At 40.8% G+C, this 20,698-nt stretch overlaps 1 protein-coding gene across 1 annotated transcript in view; it reads left to right on the top strand.

Moving 5' to 3' along the window:
• LOC135469660 (scavenger receptor cysteine-rich domain superfamily protein-like) overlaps window positions 1-14,333 on the top strand; it is a 38,315-nt gene extending 23,982 nt beyond the window's left edge. The window contains exons 6-12 of the mRNA XM_064748204.1: window positions 1,942-2,117; window positions 3,254-3,458; window positions 3,855-4,001; window positions 6,498-6,699; window positions 7,604-7,726; window positions 8,976-9,158; window positions 13,296-14,333. Coding sequence (XP_064604274.1) covers window positions 1,942-2,117; window positions 3,254-3,458; window positions 3,855-4,001; window positions 6,498-6,699; window positions 7,604-7,726; window positions 8,976-9,158; window positions 13,296-14,227 — 1,968 coding nt within the window. The 3' untranslated portion in view covers window positions 14,228-14,333. The remainder of the gene's footprint in view (window positions 1-1,941; window positions 2,118-3,253; window positions 3,459-3,854; window positions 4,002-6,497; window positions 6,700-7,603; window positions 7,727-8,975; window positions 9,159-13,295) is intronic.
• Window positions 14,334-20,698: the final 6,365 nt, after the last annotated feature.

Genomic DNA, 20,698 nt, shown 5'->3' with positions numbered 1-20,698 from the left:
TGAGCATTGATTGATCAATTTTCACTCGTATCTGAAAACCACGAGACTTTCAACATAATATAGAATCGATAGATTCGAATAGTCGTAATAATTAGTAATATATTAAGATAAATTTGTACCAATTTCAATCAAATAAGCATGATACAGAAGTTTTAGATTTTAATTTTAAAAATCTGCTTTGTGGAATCTTTCAAAACGTATCATGCATTATTAAAATTTACGATATATTTAATTTGATCCATTCACCCTTTTTGGTCTTTGGAAAAAACATATTTAACCACAATTTTTCTTGTTATTTAGTGGTTATAAATGCTTATTTATGGGCCTATGTTTGGACAAAGACAATACAGCCTTTGCAACAATAGCGATAGTCAGCTGTCCATGAGCTGTAACATACCGTATCTGTCCGTTTGCATATGGGGAGTTCTCAAAACTAAACTAACCTGCGGATAGTCGTTGATTTCCCGTGGACTCTGTCCGGATTGCCCCCACCATAATACCGGCCGCCGTTTTCCAATTATTAGTGAAATGTTCTTGAGTACGGCGTAAAACACCAATTCAATAAATAAGTAAATCAAAACTACACTTTCATCAAGTGGTCTTAGATCACATCGAAACCAGTAAGGAAGATTTTTGTAGATGTACTCCTGGATCTTTGGACTTTAAGTATTTACACTAATTTCCTCCGCTGTAAAACAGCAAAATATTGAGTTTTTTTGCAGGAATGTTATACAGCGGACGAAACTTTACATTACACCTGTAAGCATGTCACTGCACCCCACTTTTTATACCCAGGGGATGATGTTGGTAATCAGACTGTTCACATTCAAAGGATGATTTGATGTTGCTATAGACACCGTTTATATCCAGTGTATAATATGGTACGGTTCCTCACCCTGTTCATATCCAGTGGATAATACGATGCTGTTCACCGTGCTGTTCATATCCAGGGGATAAAATGATGTTGTTCCTCACCCTGTTCATATCCACTGGATAACAGGATGTTATTCATCATACTGTTAACATTCAGTGGATAAGATGATGTTGTTCATCACACTGTTCATATCTAGTGAATAATATAATGTTGTTCATCATGGTGTTCACATCCATTGGATATTTTTGTGTTGTTGATCACACTGCTCATATCTAGTAGATAATAAAATGTTATTCCCCACACACTGTTCATATCCAATGGGTCATATGATGTTTGTCCACACACTGTTCATACCCAGTGGATAATATGACGTTTTTCATCACGATGATTATATTTAGTGGATAGTATTATGTTATTCACCACACCGTTCATATCCAGTGGATAACATGACGATATTCATCATACTGTTCATATTCAGTGGATAACATGACGTTGTTCATCATAATGTTCATATCCAGTGGATAATTTGATGTTGTTCATCATACTGTTCATATCCAGTGGATAATGTGACGTTTTTCATCACGCTGATAATATTCAAGGACAATAATATGTTATTCACCATACTGTTCATATTCAGTGAATAATATCACGTTGTTAATCATACTGTTCATATCCAGTGGGTAATATGACGTTTTTCACCACGGTCATTATATTCAGTTGACAGTGTTATTATATTCACCATATTGTTAATATTCAATGGATAATATTACGTTGTTCATCACACTGTTCATATCCAGTGGATAATATGACGTTGTTCACCACGCTGATCATATTCACTGGATAATATGTTACCATTGATAACTACATTGTTCAAATTCAGCGGATAGTATGATGATGTTGATGACACTGTTTATATCCAGTGAATAATATAATGTTGAAGACACTGTTTATATCCCGTGGATAATATGATGTTGATGACACTGTTTATATCCAGTGGATAATATGATGTTGATGACACTTTTTATATCCAGTGGATAATATGTGTTGTTGCTCGGATCTACTTTCAGATGTCAATTCGCGGACTCGTTTTGGATTATGAGGTCAAATCTGGGCTTTTGTATTTGACTGAAGACTCTTTTACCGAATCTCGCAAAGTGTTGCCAAATTTACCCGAATCACTGAGGGGCCTACCGCTGGCCAAAGTCGAAGCAATATCGAGATTTCATGAAATTGAAGAACACAAGTAAGTATTACAGCACAAGTGACTGTGATGTTGCATATTACAGTAGGAGAGTAGGTAGTTAAGTAGGTAAGATTACTTAATTTTGTTCATATTTGATTTGTGTATCACGCCGTAGTCATGAATTTCATTTTATAAGATGAAGAATAGTTTATATGGGTTGAGGGAAACCGGAGTGCCCGGAATACCACTGATTTTTGGCAAGTTGTTGAGGAACTTCCCCGCGGGTGACTTAGGCCTATTTAGACGCCATATTTATAGGTCAAATGAAATTACACAGAAAATTGTTATTATTACCACTTATTTTAACACATGTCTACAAAGGCATTCCTGCCTTAACATTCGCATGACGAAGGAAGAGGAAGAACGAAACAATATGTATGAAAATAAGCTCAATAAATTTTTTTTTATATCTGTTTATGTTAGATTGCCTGGATTTTCAAGAGTCGCCTAGGGCACAGAGGGTGGGGGGGGGGGGGGGGTGATTTCAATCCTGGCCTTCGCCATGCATAGAATTTTTGGCTTTTCTGGCTTTAGCCTTGATGACAACTTTAACCTGTGTGACATTCGTTGAAGACCACATGTTTACCACCACTGTGGTGCACATATATGTACGTCACATATGGGAAAGTTCGTCAGCAGCTTGTCAAAGGTCGATGATTTATACCCGGGCCACTCCAAATTCTTCCACTCATAAAACTGACCGCCATTGTATAAGTGAAAACGTCTCGAGTATGGCGTTAAGCAACACATGGGATGACTTCTCTAACTGAGGCCTATCTCTCTGTGGTCCGCCTTCGCATTTACTTCTTTATACTGTATGCCTTTATAGTATCCCACATTTAACCATGGCGCTGACAACAATACTTTGGCAAACATTTGTGCTATGAAACTATATTGCTTGAAGGCTGGGCACATTAAAGCAAAAAAAAAAGTCTTACCTAAAAGTTACATATTTTTTTTCATGCTAGATTCTTCTCCAAAGCCTATCTCTGTTTGCATCTAGTCACGTGACCAAAGTGTGTCCCGATGATTGCGTCTGAGCAGCTATGACATCACTGCAAAGCTATGAATATGCATGCGAGCATCCATTATACAGATACACACGCCGAATAAGGTGAGCATACCCTATATTGCAGGGACAAGTACGGAGTTGGAGCGATCCCTTGTAACTTGGCCTGGTTCAAACGCTTATCGTTTGAGAGATTCTCCAAACATGATACCTGTGTTTTCTTCACGGCTGCCTCCGAAGGGGACATATTCATTGTTTTCTCGGTCATACCACGTGATCGAACGACGTGGTACTATTTGCAGATTGGGCCTCAGGGAGTGGCCATCTACAAGGTATGTTTCCTGTAGAGTAAATAGGACCTCAATAAAACTTCGTTCATTTCTAGCATTTAGATTTTCTCAGAAAAACTTTAATAAAACTCTACTTATGTGTAGCGCCATGCACATATGGCATAATCAACTTGTGTGAAAAGATCTGGTGAAAGATCCTAGTTTTCTGGGCTAGTTTTCTGGATCTAACGTGTTATCGCCCTAACATGGCAGATATGGTAGGTATGTTGCAAATATCCACTCTAGGTGTAGTATTTTTCTTCCAGCTTGCCGCCTATATTCCGCTCTCCGTAAAATCAGTTGTATTCATTATCAAAATTGCCTGTGTCAGTGTCAAGAAATTTTCTTGAGAAAAATAAACAAATAAATAAATAACTAAATATTGAGTTGATGTTTCAGGGTAACAGAGTCATGAAATTCATCAGCGATGCCGAGGCACGTAGCTTGGGAGATCCACGGCTGTATGAGTCTTACTTTGTCTGTTTTCACGAGTTTGCTGGGGGCGACCGCCTGTCCATTAAGTACGGGAAAACTGCTGATAACGGGGTGAGCAAAGTTTTGATCAGAATAAGTAGAACAGCACTACATGAAGCGAAGGTGGGGGTTCTCGCAAAATAACGCAAATGGAAGATGGAAGTTTGGGGTTCTCGCAAAATAACGCAGATGGAAGATGGAAGGTGGGGGTTCTCGCAAATAACGCAGATGGAAGATGGAAGGTGGGGGTTCTCGCAAAATAACGCAAATGGAAGATGTGCTTTTACGTATTAGATATAACGTGTGCCGTTGAGCTGACTAATCCAGTTACATACATGATGTAGATGTATACAAGTTGCGTAGGAAACAATTTCGAAGTGGGGTTGGGTGGTGGTGGTGGGGGGGGGGGGGCAATGCCCAGCAAAGAAGGCGAGGGTCCAGGGGCCGCCAAGGCCCCGGAAGCTCTGAAGGAGCTACATCGCCTTAGAGACGATTTGCCGTATCTTAGATATGCCAGTTTGATGTGTTATTGACTATTTAAGCCTGCCTGAAAAAATTGAGATAGCTCATTTGTTGACGTTTTTGCCTGGAGAACCACGGGTCAACAAAGAACATTGTAACAATTTATCCAGAATTCAACATTAAATTTATGCATGTCGGAGAAAGGTTGGTGTAGATTGACTAATACAAGCATTTAACTCGTATGGAGGAGAATGGTTGAAAAGAAACATCCATGTTTTCACTGGGCCTTGGTGGTAAACTTGCCGGCCTATTCACGCTGGCTTGCTTTTGATTGAAATCAATGTCATTCACATGTATACATACACTTTTTGATAAGGCCTTCGGCTCAGGAAAGAGGCGTGCGTCTGATTTAGGCGAATTGCCAGTAACGCGTCGGTGGTTACAACGGTTACTTATCTTTCCTTCACTGATGAATCTTGCAACCCGTCCTAAGTGAAATGATCTTGGAAGGACGATAAACCATAATGAAATAAATAACTCAGCACCGATGAGTACATATATTGTACAAATGTAATAATTATTCTGCTTTTGGGCTGAATAGAACTGCGAGGTCATTGCGTTGAAACACAGTCACTAAATCAGAAAAAAAAAAGATTGTGTTTGGAGACAAATGAGTCCACCTTTGTGTCAAATTACACTGTAGATGATTTTGCCCTTCCGTGGGAGAATTGTATATATTAATATATGATACTTCTATATTTGTACTGAAAGTTAAAACAAACAAACCTTACATAAACATGTGTAATTTTGGCACATTATTAGTTTGGAAAAATAGGTATATATAACTTCGTGACACTATACCATGTGATCTGGGAAAAGCAAAATCTTTGATAAATAATCAAAATTCACAACCTTACGACAATTGCAGCTATGGTTGCATGAATGCAGAAAATATAAAACCGACGGTTGCAGAATAATGTTTATTATAAAAAGACCATTATTTTAGTACATGAGGCAAGAAAATTTGCACTTCAGAAAACCGCCTACGCTAAGCAACTCTCATAAAAAGAGAGTTCTGGCGGCTCCATTTCAATCGACTGAAGAGTCCCATCTAAGGGAGCTAACTCATAAACATATATAAATATGTAGGCCCAAGGACGGAAAAAACATGTAGGCCCTATATTAAATGTAATGTGCACCGGGAAAATCGCCGTTTACCATATTTAGTTTATCGAGAAATATATTTGCAATAGCGTGATGTTTTATACGACAAAGGGCCTGTTTGTGTTACAAGTATATATGATTTCCAGAACCTGAAAAATGTGTGTGGGGGTGGGGGGTTGGGGGGGGGGGGGGGGGGGCGAAAGTTATGCTGGTCCCCACTTTTGAAAGTGGGACGACCATGGTTCCCCTTGTCCCCACCCCCGCTTTCTACGCCCCTGTTTACTCAACCATAAACCACTTATGGTAGCCGCGTTAATTTGTGATAGCCTCAAGCTTATCTTGTCTAAACGTGCGTGAACTCGCGAGTCTACTGAAATTAACGTATCAGAGTCAACCGCTTCAGTCAGAGTGGAGGTCTTTGTTTACGCAGGAGGTAGCATGTGTGTAGGACAGAGGGAAATGCATGCTGGTAAATGTCAAACATAACCTTCGCATGGAGGCAGGAGGTGATAAATAACATGTAGTTAACTGGCGAAGGGACATGTTTATCTTTGCCGATTCCCAAAGTAAACTAGCACAAATAGGACACTGAAACTATGTTACTGGAAGGCTAGGCACATTCATCCTACATTTTTCAGAAAAAATTCTTACCTGAAGGTTGTATTTTTTATTTTCCTCATTCTTCTCCAAAACCTATTTGCACCTCAAGTACCCTAGTCACGTGACCAAAGAGTGTCCTGATGATTGCCTCTGAGCAGCTATGACATCACTGCACTACGAACTATGAATATGGATGCAGGTATCCGTTATACAGATACATGCCCCGAATAAGGTGAGCGTATAACTATCTATTTGCGTCGTATAAGTGAAATATTCTTGAGCACGGCGTAAAACACCAATCAAATAAATAAATAAATCTATTTGCATGGCCTCTTTCTCCAGGCGGAATCCTATGTTTACGCCGTGTATGAGGACGACGACCCACTGCACGTCCGGTTTTATGCTTTTGGAAATGGTGAGACTGAGGCGACAATCATGAACGTGGAACTGTTCCCTGCCTTATCCCCGGGGACGCAGATTTGCCTGGGAGGGACCGTACTTGAGCAAGGACGTTGTGTGGAGAAATGCCATCCACAGTGCATCGGTAGGTTTATATATAGATATTTACTCTCCCATGACGTATCACTAGCTTCCTTGACCATTTTGGTGGCCTAGTGGTTAGAGCGTTCCACTCGAAGTCTGGAGACCTGGGACCAAACACGGGACGCATCATACCGCAGACTATAAATGGTACTTGTTGCTGCCTCGCTTGGCGCTCAGCTCTGACAGGTGAGAGCAAGGAAACAGGGCTGGTTGGCCCGGTGTCAGTATGTGACTAGGTGGGGTGTTATTTGTTTATTTGATGGGTGGGGTATTATGTCTGGTGTCTTCGACATGATACTTCAGTGACGGAAACACTATGGTGACACGGAATCGTCGAAGGCCATAAGTGGTATGAAGACAGTCAAGTCTATTTCATAAGCCGTGTTCAGACGATGCGATGTTTTCGAATGCTGCAATCACACGAAATAGCATATGTCCCATTTTCATTCTCCAGTTGTACCATCGGCCCCGATAGCACAGTTGTTCTAGCCTCCCGCTTCGGGAGCGGTAAATCCAGGGTTTTAACTTCTCCGCTTGGCGTTCAGTATAATGAGGATAGTGCAACAAATGGTTGACCCGTATCAGTATAATGGCTCAGTATATTGGCGACTTACTTGCCTTCGGTAAGTCGTCTCAGTGAAGCAGCATTGGATAAAAGAGCGGTGGAAATCCGTTCTGCAACAAAGAGGCGCATTAGTGCATTCTAAGAATTCCCCCATCGTTATATGACTGAAAAATTGTTAAGTACGACGTTAAACCCCAAGCACTCACTGACTGACTCCAATTGTACCATTTGAGTGAGACTTAAGGAAGTCCATTAAGGCCAATGTGATCATGTGACTAAATACAAAGTAAATATAAGTGGCAGAAGGGGAAATCTATTTGATCAATTCAATTTTTCCCAGGTTGCCATAGTTCCGGATCTGACAGCACGTGTCGGAAGTGTCGGAACTTCAAATTTGGAGACCGATGTGTTGAATCCTGCCCAGCCATGTACAAACCGAAACCAGACAGCAAAACGTGTGTGTGTAAGTAACATGGTCTTTTCTGGTGATTTATTTAATATTTTTATGCAAATGAGATAGGTGACCACTTAAACCCGCCCATATTAAGAGGCACAGGTAGTAGAAATTTGAATAACAACTCTGTGTACCAGACCTTTCCACGTACAGCCGGACAGGAATCCAGCAGAAGCTGGAGTTAAACTCACGACGAGCACATTGAATAGAGCTTCCTAGGTCATTGGGACATGCTGGCGTGCTAACCACCTCGGCCAAGGGGGCCCCAATGTATGCCACACCATTGAGCCTTATTATTGTACTACCAGTGAAGTTCATCAGGACAAAATTATGATTAATATAGATACTTAAATTTTGATTTCCATTGACTTTAAATGAATATTTAATATGTAGTGAAATGTTATGACATATTAATCTGTCGTTTCATTATTAAAATAGTTTGCTTTAAGTGTGTATCTACGAATCATAATACGCTAAGCTAACATTAGTAGCTTGTGCTGATGTGTAGCGTAATGGGCTTTAGGTAGCCTCAGAGTGCAGTCTAGTGGATGTATCTAGACGCGGTAACTAAATCATGAATCGGACCATCACTGAAAACCTGCATAGAATTAAATACATTTAAATATTTGAATTTTATATTTATGTACTTATTTGATTGGTGGTACTCCGTACTCAAGAATATATCATAATACGACGGCGGCCAGCATTATGGTGGGATGAAAGCGGGCAGAGCACGGGTAAACCCACGTCCATCTGCAGGTTGATGCCAGACCTTTCCACTTACGCCCGAGGGGTGGGGGGGGGGGGGGGGGGTAGGCTCCATGGCTCATTTGGTTAGCTCGCTAGCGCAGCGCAATGAACCAGGAGTCTCTCACCAATGCGGTCGCTGTGAGTTCAAATCCAGCTCATGCTGGCTTCCTCTCCGGCCGTAAGTGGGAAGGTCTTGCAGCAAACTGCGGATGGTCGTGGGTTTCCCCAGGGCTGTGCCCGGTTTCCACCCACCATAATGCTGGCCGCCGTCGTATAAGTGAAATATTCTTGAGTACGGTTTAAAACACCAATCAAATAAATAAATAAATACTTACGCCTGGAGAGAAAACCACCATGAGCTGGACTTGAACTCACAGCGTTCGCATTGATAAAAGACTCCTGGGTCTTGTGCCACAATAGCACGCTAACCATTAAGCGCCGGAGGCCCGGTACGTTATCACCATACTTGTAGTTTTAAGCATAATTTTTATTCTTTCTATACTTTCAGGTGCTCTGATGGAAGGAGGATCCTGTGTGCAGCACTGTTCCCCCCTTAGAGTAGGAGTTAGAGCCGAATTCGGAAGTTCACATTGTCTGTGTCGCGTGAAAACTGAGAAGAGTGACGACTGCCTACTAGAATGCCCCCCAGCAACAATGCAGGTTGAGAAAAATGGACGAATAACCTGTTTTAGTAGGTTTAACTCTTTAATTTCTTACAATGAGACTTCGAATATTTATTTATTTTATTTCATTGTTGTTTAACGCTACACTCAAAAATATTTCATTATACGCCGACCACTGGCAGGTGACTGTCCAACTTTTCCTCGTGGGACCTACAAATAATTACGCTACACTGGTGGTAGGGAGCTGGAGTACACAAGCACTCATACTATGCCTGATTGTTGTCACCAACTTCCAACGACTGCTGCATGATTTTAATTTAATTTAATTTAATTTAATTTAATTTAATTTAATTTAATTTAATTTAATTTAATTCAATTCTTTATTCATTCCATCAGGATTTCCGACAGCTTAATGACCACGAGGGTTTCTCAGCAAAAAAACAACAACATATATACATAAATTAACGTAAAAAATAGATGAAATGTACATAAGTTTACAAGAAAATGGTAGCAGAAACCAAAATCACAAGGAAGGTCGAAATAGTGTTACCATCGTTCTGGATCGGTGAATCTGTTAGACAGACTCATAAAATTATGCGAACACTTTAAAATCAATCTTGTTTCACTAATACTAAGTTCAAGTAACCTAAATATAAGTACATTGAAAATATGCTTAGAGCAGCTTGGCAAAAACGCAGAACGTTGAACTCCAGGTTGATAAAATACTGATGATACTTCTGAGCATCTGCTTTCTAGGAGTGGCCTCGCTTAATTCTCAGAACTGAGAGGCTAGAACAAAGAGAGAAAGAAACTGGTTGGTTTGGTGTCAGTATAATGTGATTGAGTGGGGTGTCATGTCTGCTGTCTTTGGCATGATACTTCAGTGGTGGCATGGACTCGCCCTGCCACGAGAAGACACAGTATATGTGCAAACACCGAATATGAATGAAAAACTGTTAAGCACGACGGAAAAGCATTCATACATGCACACCCATCCACACACACACACACACATACACACGCATGCCCGCACGTACACATACATACATACATACATACATACATACATACATACATACATACATACATACATACATACATACGTACATACGTACATACATACATATAAATCTAAGAGCAGCAGAAGCGGGAAGTAGTTTGGTGTATTTTCACATATCATTGCATTTAAATGGTCATCAAATAATGCTTGGAGGCCCTCCGTGGCCGAGTAGTTAGCGTGCCAGCGCGGCGCAATAACTCTCACTAGTGCGGTCGCTGTAAGTTGGAAGTCCAGCTCATGCAGGTTCAATCTCAGGCCGTGCGTGGGAAAGTCTTCCAGCAACCTTGTGGTCGTAGGTTTCCACCGGTTTTTTCCTAAAACCATAATGCTGGTCGCCATCGTAAGAGTTTATTATAAATAATAAATAATGTTTGAGAGCCATTTGATGGCGAATATTTCGAACAATCCGCTCAATCCATATATAACTACATAGTGGCGTCTTCAGAGTGAAAGGCACGTAGACAAAACCTGTGCTAGTGAGAAGTACGCAGCGAGCAGCGATAGCGCGTACCTTGTAAAACATGTAGATATATACATACATAAATTAGTTTATATGGCGACTCCATGCCATGGAATGATTTGTGCCCAGGCAATAGGATGTGTTTTAGGGATTTGTACTGTTCTAATTAATACTGGTCAATCCATAGAGAACTATTGCCACAGTAATGTGGCCTAAAATCTGTGGATCCTACATAAATAATTCCCTACCGCTTTAAATGCTAAACTTGCATTTTTCGCTGGACAAAGCGCCGTCCTCACAGTTGGTTTAACAAGTCCAACGTCTACAAGGTCAGAAAGGAATATTTGTCTTTGAGCAGTGCACTAGTAAAACATGATGGATTGCCCTCTCAGTCGGATCTGAATCTCTTACCTTGAATCAAGTAGCTATTAACTGGAAGGTGTTCTGATGGAAGTCGGAAACACAAGATTTCTACTTTTGTAGGTAAGAAAAAATGTAGGTTGTTAGGAACTTTGACTACCGGGTTAAACACGACCCTTCTCCGTAGCGCCCCTCTCAGTTTGTCACAGTTTGACATGATAATGACTTTACTTCATTTAGGGCCATGGATATGGACAATTTGATATTAGAAGTGACACCACGCAGACTTAGCGATAATTTGGCCAGTCTGTCTTCTCGTGCATTACCAGAAACTCCAGAATGCCGAGGAACCCTGGAGAAATAAATGTCAAGACCAGCAAAGAACAGTGAGGACGATAGAAAAACTACTGCGTATAGAACAGGATAGCATTTATCCATGTAAATGACGTCATAAATTGTAAAGCACTGAGACAATCTGTGAATGTAACAGCTCTTAATGGCCTTAAATCCAAAGAAAGAGAAGAACATTCAGAATTGCCTAGAGCTCTGCTGAATATACAGACAGGTTATCCGACAGTCTAAGAACTTTTTCACATCGCAATCCTGGTACGCAAACAGAAGCACCAGTCTTACTAGTAGAAGGGCACTTAGAGGCATCGGTATAAATTTGCATGTATGTACAACAATTATTGCAGACATGTTCGCTAGAAATCACAGAAATGTAGCGAAGACTGTCTGAAATCTGCATATAGGATATAGGTCCATGGATACAGATGGTAGTTGGACCTTCCACGGGTGGAAATGGCGGGAGACATTCCTTCTGTAAACGCCCGAAATTTACCCCAGCTTTTTGCAAAATATCCTGAGCACGAACATTGAAAGGATGTGAATTTTTGTTGGCATTATAGAGAGAATCATAACAAGATGACAAAAAAACTGAACTGGCTCCAACATGTAGATAAAAGTTTCGGATAACATGCGTAAGTGGGGAAGCACGTCATACGTACAAATACAGAATGTCCATGAGAAATACATATCGCCTGGAGATAGTGTGTATCACTTAATTTGTGAGATATTCAGTCATTTTGTTTAGCCTAGAGGCTGCTAATCTTAATGATCTTGAGTCAATAAAAATAGCGGGGCACAAATAGCGGGGCACAAATTTATGGAATTAATTAAGCCCACGTTGGTCCCTAGACATCGTTCTGCTTTGGCTGCCAGCGCAAGGACATAGACCCAATTACTGATTGGCCCCGTGTCGGTATAGTCTTGCAGTGTTGGGTGTCATAGGGCGTAGACCCAATTACTGGTTGGCCCCGTGTCGGTATAGTGTGGCAGTGTTGAGTGTCATAGGGCGTAGACCCAATTACTGGTTGGCCCCGTGTCGGTATAGTCTTGCAGTGTTGGGTGTCATAGGGCGTAGACCCAATTACTGGTTGGCCCCGTGTCGGTAAAGTGTGGCAGTGTTGAGTGTCATAGGGCGTAGACCCAATTACTGGTTGGCCCCGTGTCGGTATAGTCTTGCAGTGTTGGGTGTCATAGGGCGTAGACCCAATTACTGGTTGGCCCCGTGTCGGTATAGTGTGGCAGTGTTGAGTGTCATAGGGCGTAGACCCAATTACTGGTTGGCCCCGTGTCGGTATAGTCTTGCAGTGTTGGGTGTCATAGGGCGTAGACCCAATTACTGGTTGGCCCCGTGTCGGTAAAGTGTGGCAGTGTTGGGTGTCATGCTTAACGTCTTCAACAGGACCATAAATATATTAAGTTATACCAGTGTGTAGCTGGTTGAAAGTTGTGGGCCGCTGATTGTACTGTAATGTATTGAATGATCGTTTGCTTGAATGTCTGTAGTTAAACATAACTCCCTAGAAATGTTTTTGTAAAATGAAGAGAGCAATTTATTCTTACTCATTACATGTACATATTGTTCACTTTTGCCTTTGTGAAGACGTTTTCTTTTTTGTTTTATCAGTTTAGCAAGCTGGTACCTACCCAGGAGTCTCTCACCAGGCTTCCTCTCTGGTCGGACGTCTGTTAGCAGCTTGCTGCTGGTCATGGGCTTCCTCCGGGCTCTGCCCAGTTGCCTCCCACCATAAAGCTGACCGCCGTCGTAAAAATGAAATATTGTTGAGAACGGCGAAAACACCAATCAGATAAATAAATTAATCAATAAATCAATAATTGAATCAAACTGGTAACGTATTACTCATGTATTTCAAGAGAATATTGGTCATTCTACCTTGGGCTCGAGTGGCCATTGCGCTGGAAAGCTACGCATTGTTCAGTTAAACATTAACACTTGTCATTTACAACTTCACTTTGCAGACAACGTACGCCTGGTGGGCGGGATCAATTTGGCCAGCGGTAGGGTTGAGGTGAGGACTAAAGCAGGTTGGGGGTCAGTTTGTGACGACGATTGGGGACACGAAGAAGCCGAGGTAGTATGTCGTCAATTAGGGTACTGCGGAGGAAAGGCCACCTACCGGGCCAGGTTTGGAGAAGGCACCGGGCCAATATTAATGTCTTATGTAAACTGTTCAGGTAGTGAAAACAATCTGAACCAGTGCTCGCACATCTTTCCTCTCAACTGTGACCACTCCGAAGACGCAGGAGTAATCTGCAAACCGTGTGATCTGCGGCTGACAGGTGGAGACGGCCATCAGGGGCTGGTGCAAGTGATGCAAGACGGTACCTGGGGGACAGTTTGTAACGTGGGCTGGGGCGATCGCGAAGCCACCGTCGTCTGCAGACAGCTGGGCTTCTGTAATGGAACCGCTATCGGGAATAATCCATTCGCATCTGCGAACGGGCCAGTGTTTTACGCGATTATGGGATGTCAAGGCAACGAATCGAATCTGATGTTCTGCCCTCTGGGCGCGAATCCCGGCTGTCCTCACAGGATGGATGCCGCCGTCGAGTGCAACGTGGAGACGCCGTGTATGCGCTTGGTAAACGGCCCCACAGCGTTAAGCGGCCGCCTCGAAGTGATGCTCGATGAAACATGGGGCAGTGTGTGCGATGATAGCTGGGATAACAACGACGCTAGGGTTGTCTGTCGACAGTTAGGTTATTGTGGCGGATTGGCTACAATTCAGCAGTATTTTGGCTCCGGTTCGATTCACCAACCAATTCACCTAGACGATGTTATGTGTTCAGGGGAAGAGGCAAGTCTGTTCCAGTGTCCTTTGGAAACGTCAGTAGGTCAACACAACTGCGAGAAGAGCGAAGACGCTGGTGTCTTCTGCTCACCATGTTAAACTATTTTTGATCAACTATTCAGATTATCAATAAACCTTATTCTCCCATTATTTACCTGCCAGTGGACGAAATTTATCGGATAATAAAATGTTGATTTTCATACTATATGGCATTTGATATTTTATTTTTGACTTTGTCCCTTACAGGGCATTGTGTTCAGGGTGTAAAAAACAACAAGTTACTTCATGTCACCAACTGTGTATGCCCTACCGGTTGTATCAACCGGTTTTATATGGCCATAGACCACATATCAACCGCGGTTGTGCATGCCCATAGACAATTTATCAACCGGTTGTGTTTGCCCATAGACCATTTATCAAACTTGCCTATCTCGTTCAGATTTAAAAATTCATTCATGTGGATACTTAATATTATCCAAGATGGCTCCCATTTTTTTCAGTCTGTCAAACGTTTTCCATGCAGTAATATTGGTTCTGTCCGGTTTTCTCCTTCTGTAATTCTGGCCGGAATATTATTGTGTACGACGTTAAACACCAAAGTAAATAAATAAACAAAATGTAGAGACCATTCTTTGAAAGTATGAAATTCTCCCCTTGTTGCACGAATGTCAACATCTGGCGCTACCTCAACTGCTTACAGAAAACGAGTTTGACTCGTTGTCATTGAGGACATTTGGCAGTATTGTTCAGAATCCTTACATAAACAGGGTGACCATTGGCTGTATTGTTCAGAATCCGTACATAAAGAGGGTGACCATTGGCTGTATTGTTCAGAATCCATACATTAAGAGGGTGACCATTGGCTGTATTGCAGCCACGTTGGCAGTACTGCAGCCATACCGCGGCGAGAGCATATTTAGACGAGGAGAGAGAAAATGGTTTTCGGCTTGTTAATCAGTTCATTCAATTTTATGAAGAAAGACGCACAAACTTAAAACCAGCTACAAAAAGCAAACAAAGTTAAAATTCGAAAACCATATTGAATATTGTTAAATTTATGAGAGTATTATAAACACACTAAATCTTATGATACAGTCTTTTATATTTTGACTTACTGAATCACTGGCAATGGTGTCGAGCCATTAAAATATATTGTCTTTATTGTGTAGACCCTTTCATGAATTTGAGGACAGAGACTACCGGTACGCAATTAACGAGGATGATGCTGTATTGAACTTAATATACGGAATAGAATTGTTTTAAACGAGAAATGCCCAATATACGGCACCTCATTAAAAGCACTAAGTATCGTAAATACCATGATTGCAATGAGCATAACCATTCACAAAGTGAATCCGCGGAGTTTATCATGGATTTTAAGCCCAGTTTACCCTGTCAAAGGCGAATAATGTACATAATTCAAAATACGAAATTTCAGTCATTAACTGAGGTTTTTTGAGGACAGCTTCAGTAAGTCTACGAATATTTTTCCGTTGATACTACTATGACCAGATATACAGCGGAATATAACAGACTTACCACTTTTAAATAGTTTCCTATAAGGCTATGACATTTCACGAATGAAAGGGTTCTGTTATTTGCAATACTGTAACTACGCAGGAGAGTCTGTCACTGAATATCTCTGCCCTTTAAGCATGCCTAGAAAAAAACACACAGTAAGGCCAGGAGAATAGTCCAGGGGCCGTTTCACGTAGCGATTTCGGGCTTTAGAGTAAAACTATTGCCTACATTAAATCTCTTAAATATATAGTCAAATTGATAAAATGTTTATTGCTGATTCTATACGGTGGTAATGCGTAGTTCAGCCCATCTATCTTTCAATAATTCTGTTTTGTTAAAAAAAGGTTTTAGGTTTTAGGCTATGGTCCAAAATGTGTGAAATAAGCTTTTGGCCTCGGTCGACAGATTTGAGATGAGGATTGAGTGAGTGAGTGAGTGAGTACTTGACGTGGTACTTAACAATTTTTCTGTCATATGACGACGAAGAAATCCTCAGAGAGTATGTAATGTTCCTCCTTGTTGCAAGGACGGATTTCCACCTCTCTTTGATCTAGTGCTGTTTCACTGAGACGCCTTACCAAAGGCAGATAAGCCGCCCCGCCAGGTTTTCTCCAACCATAATTCTGGCCGCCGTCTTACAAAAGAAATATTCATACATACGGCATAAAACAAGGAAATAAATAAATAAATCTGACTTTATATATTTGGTTACATATTTAACTATTTGTTTGACTTTAGTTCTAGGCCGTACTCAAGAATATTTCACACGACGGTAGGAGGAAACGTTAAATTTCTGGTGATCGAATATTGATTTAGGTTGTGGAAGAAGCCAAGGGGGAATAATAGAGGTTCTCTCTGTAAAGGTACCACTATCGGAGAGTAAAGATGAGAAACAATAGGCTTGTTTAACTCTCACATCAAAGATTGGCCTTACACAAGATCATACAAAGAAACAGGGAGACGCATGAATAAGTTCAATACACATATCTGAACTAAAAAGACAACTATTACAACTAACGACAATATACAAAACAATACAACTAATTACAAAATATATAGTCTTTTACTAATGACAATGTCTAAATACTAATATTCCGGCTTCCAAAGGCGAGTCAGTCCACGCAAATCCATAGGATCCATAGTTGAGAGGAATTCTCCAATGGAAAGATGATACTCCGACAAGTGACAAGGGCACGGCCCGCTGACCATGGCTGGTCCACAACTGCCTGCGAAAGTGTAACTTCTCAGAGCGGACGGGTTGACAGTAGCGTCCGTGATGTATGTTTCACTCCTCGGAAATATACACAAAGTTACTTTGTAAATTAAAATGAAAATGTACGTAATCGCACGGAGAACTTAGCGATACAAGCTCCAAAATAAAGTCTTCAACAAAAAAAAAAATAAATAATAAAAAAAAATAAGAAGTGACGAAACGCAAGCTATACATGATGGATGTTGAATGTCGTGAATGCCGAGGCACCGATATCTCAAAATCCTTCGCAATGAATGACAGTAAATATGACTGCTCTCAAGTGGACTTGAGCAAAGGCTTGAGAGCTTCACAACTCCGTCGCTCATATTTATGGACTAACGTGAAGAAAATTCTGGATGGTTTAGCCGTAAACATGTTTACAACATCAATACATATCTCCAGAATCTATAACTTATTTACAATGACACGAAACTCATAAACACCGAAGCCTCGAGAACGCTCGACTGAATTACCGTGCAGGCTATAACATACACAAAGGGAAAAATGTAGGTCAGACATTGACTCGGTGAAATAAAATAAAATAAGAAAATAACATCCCTCGTCAAGCTTGTTGTCCATTTCTCCAATAGGACTCCGAACACCTAATGAAGGCTCTTGTTAACACCTTTGTTTTTGTTTTAATACACATTTAACGACATGAAAACGTTGAATGAATGTTACGATACACCATTTTATGGTTCGTTCCTCTCGGAATTATCTGCATGGGAGATAACTTTGACGATCCAGGTGTCTTTATCACACAGTTCTTCCCCTTTAAACACACGTCGAAGTTCTGGCGTAGAAGAAGACAGGCAGGGCATGCATATTGCATGATGTGTGCCGGTTTTGGGTTTGTCTCATACATTGTAGGTGCAGATGTAGGATATCTCACAGACACATTACACGTCGAAGCGTCGAAGAAACCAACATCATCATTAATAACAGAGAAAACTACACCATCATCGTGGTAAGGCCTGCCGGCAATCTGCCGATGGTAGTGGATTTCCCTCAGACTCTGACAGGTTTCCTCCCACCATAATGTTGGCTGCCGTTTCATAAGTGAAATATCCTTGCGTACGGCGTAAAACACAAGTTATATAAATCAATAAATAAATACACCATCACCAATAACAGACAAAACCTACACCGTCACTGATAGCAGACAAAAAGTACATCATCCCCTATAACATAAGAAACTTACACCATCACCAATAAAAGACAAAATCTACACCATCAACAATAACAGACAAAAGTACACACTAACCAACAACAGATAAAAGTACACCATCTCTAATAATAGACAAAACCTACACCATTACTAATAATAGACAAAACCTACGCCATCACCAATAACAGACAAAACTACACAATCACAAGTTATAGACAAAAACCTAAACCATTACCAATAATAGACAAAAGTATCACACACAAAACCTGCACCGTCACCGATAACAGAAAAAAACTACACAATCACCAATAATAGACAAAAACCTACCCCATGATCAATAGCAGACAAAAGTACACCATCACCTTTATCTGACATCACCTGCACCATCTACAATGACAGACAAAATCTTCACCAATATAATGGACAAAGGATACACCATCAGCACCGTCCTCCTCTACTGTAAATGCTTTATTTCTAGGCCCGTCAGTTGGGCAACAAGTTCAAGTTCCTATGGCCTGCACAAACAAAAAACTGTTATTTATTTGATTACTCAATAATATTTCACTTATACGACGGCGGCCAGCATTATGCCAGGGGTGGGGGAATGGACAATGTTCAGGAGAAACCCACGACCACCCGCTGGTTGCTGGAATACCTGCCCTCCAATTACCAGTGTAATCTGAATTTGAACTCAGAGAGATCGTGTTGGTGAAAGGCTCCTGAGTCATCGTGCTGCACTGGTACACTAAACACCAGGCCACGGAAGCTCCAACGTCTTTTTAGGGATGTCAATCGGACAGACCAATTCACGCATGGGTGACGAAAGACGATGAACTGGGGAAATATCATTTCTCTTTATAATAGAGTTCTGAATATATACAGACAAATGTAAAGGTCATAAAAATCAAAACCGATGTGATTATGATAAAAATCAGCGAGGTGTAACTTCAAACAGATCTCCGGAGGGAAGAGTGAAGGAGCAAATCTAATATCCATCCAGCTCTCGTGCGCATGAAAACGATATCCTCAGCCTCAAAAAGCAGTCCTTCAACAAATCACCACTCTATGTTGTAATGCGGATAAAATTCCCATGGCCGTTTCCTCGCTCGTCTATCGACCGTGTTTGTTTTGACAAGAGCAATGGAATTTTTCCGTCATGCAGAGGTTATTTGATTATTACAGGACAGCCAAGAATTGGGTTATGACAAGAGTTGATCGTCTGGAGACCTCTCCAGTGTGATTATGGAGAATGCGTCGGTAATTCCAGAATCCTTATAAGATGTTAGGCAAAGTTTGGAGGAAAATTGATGAAGCTGCTTACAACGCGACTACTACCGATGGATTTACTGCAAATTTTCTTTTGATCAAGAGGTAAAGGCAACACTGATGGACAAAAAACATCGATTCTGGTGAAAGATAAATCGCTGTGTCATTAATCTGGCGGAGAAAAAGGAAAGAAAATTTCAAAACGTGTTGTAGACTACACCGTAAATCTGCGGTAGTTGATCATTTTGTCTGCCATGGTTTTAGAGAGTTATGTTCATCCCTCAGAACGTAGGTCAGGGTTTTTGCTGGCAAATATATTTTTTTCGCCCATTATTTTTTAACTCAATTTCCAATTTTAGAAACTCAAATAAGATGATCTATGGAATTGGCATAAAAGCGATCTATTTAGACAAGGGTATAGCGGCTTTGTGTTCCTTCAATCTCAAGAAAGTGCAAGTACAATAAAACTACATGTAAAAGTACAAGTACACTGGAACCATTAGTTACCTGTACTTGTGTGTGAGCATGCTACTGGCATGGTCAAAAGCGAACAGGACTTTTCCAATGCAGAAAAACCAGGCCATTTTGAAAACAGGTAACTTGGGTTTGCGAAATGAGATTTCCAAACATCAGCAAGTATATGTCGCTTAGTTTCTAGAAATGTTTAGATACGTAAGTTTTGAAAGCTTTCATAGGCAACAGGATTAACTTCAGATTTGTGACATTTACTCTCATGCACTCTCGATGGCATTTGGCTGTATTGAGCCAGTGGGTTATCGTTATGGTGTGAAAAAGCTAGCGACGGGATCAACTCTGCAGTAAGGATTAGCCAACAACACATGGCATCGCTATGGGTGGAATAAGCTAGCCAGTGAAGTATCATGAAGAAGACACCAGACTTGACACCCCATATAGTCACATTATACTAACACAGAACCAACCAGTTCTGTTTCTTTGCTCCATCCCCTCAGTGGTGAGCGCCAAACAGGCAGCAACAAGTACCATGACAGGATTATGAATTTTAAAGAATTATTCCGTATCAAGTCGTGCTTTTCACGTAATCATTAAATATTTGATCAAAATATAACATGCGGGCATTTTTGTATTTACTTAGTTGTTTTTATTCAGTCAGCTCTTGCATCCCGAATAAAAAAAGGAGATTTGACAACCGATCTGGGATGTAAATTTAAAGTTGGAGAAAACTTAAAAATTACATAAAGTTCAGACAAAAGAGCGCGAAAAGTTAGTCGTAGTCCTAAATGTGGTTTTCAGTATATTTTTGTCGAATTTTCTGTAAGGAGAAAAAGCCACTTGAAAATAATTTGTGTATGCTGGGTATTTGGGACCACCTTATGGTGCATAT

The sequence above is a fragment of the Liolophura sinensis genome, chromosome 7, assembly GCF_032854445.1.
Source record: "Liolophura sinensis isolate JHLJ2023 chromosome 7, CUHK_Ljap_v2, whole genome shotgun sequence".
In the NCBI taxonomy this organism is placed as follows: Eukaryota; Metazoa; Mollusca; class Polyplacophora; order Chitonida; family Chitonidae; genus Liolophura; species Liolophura sinensis.
Note: the sequence above shows the minus strand (reverse complement) of the source record. Positions and strands in the feature narration are given on the sequence as shown.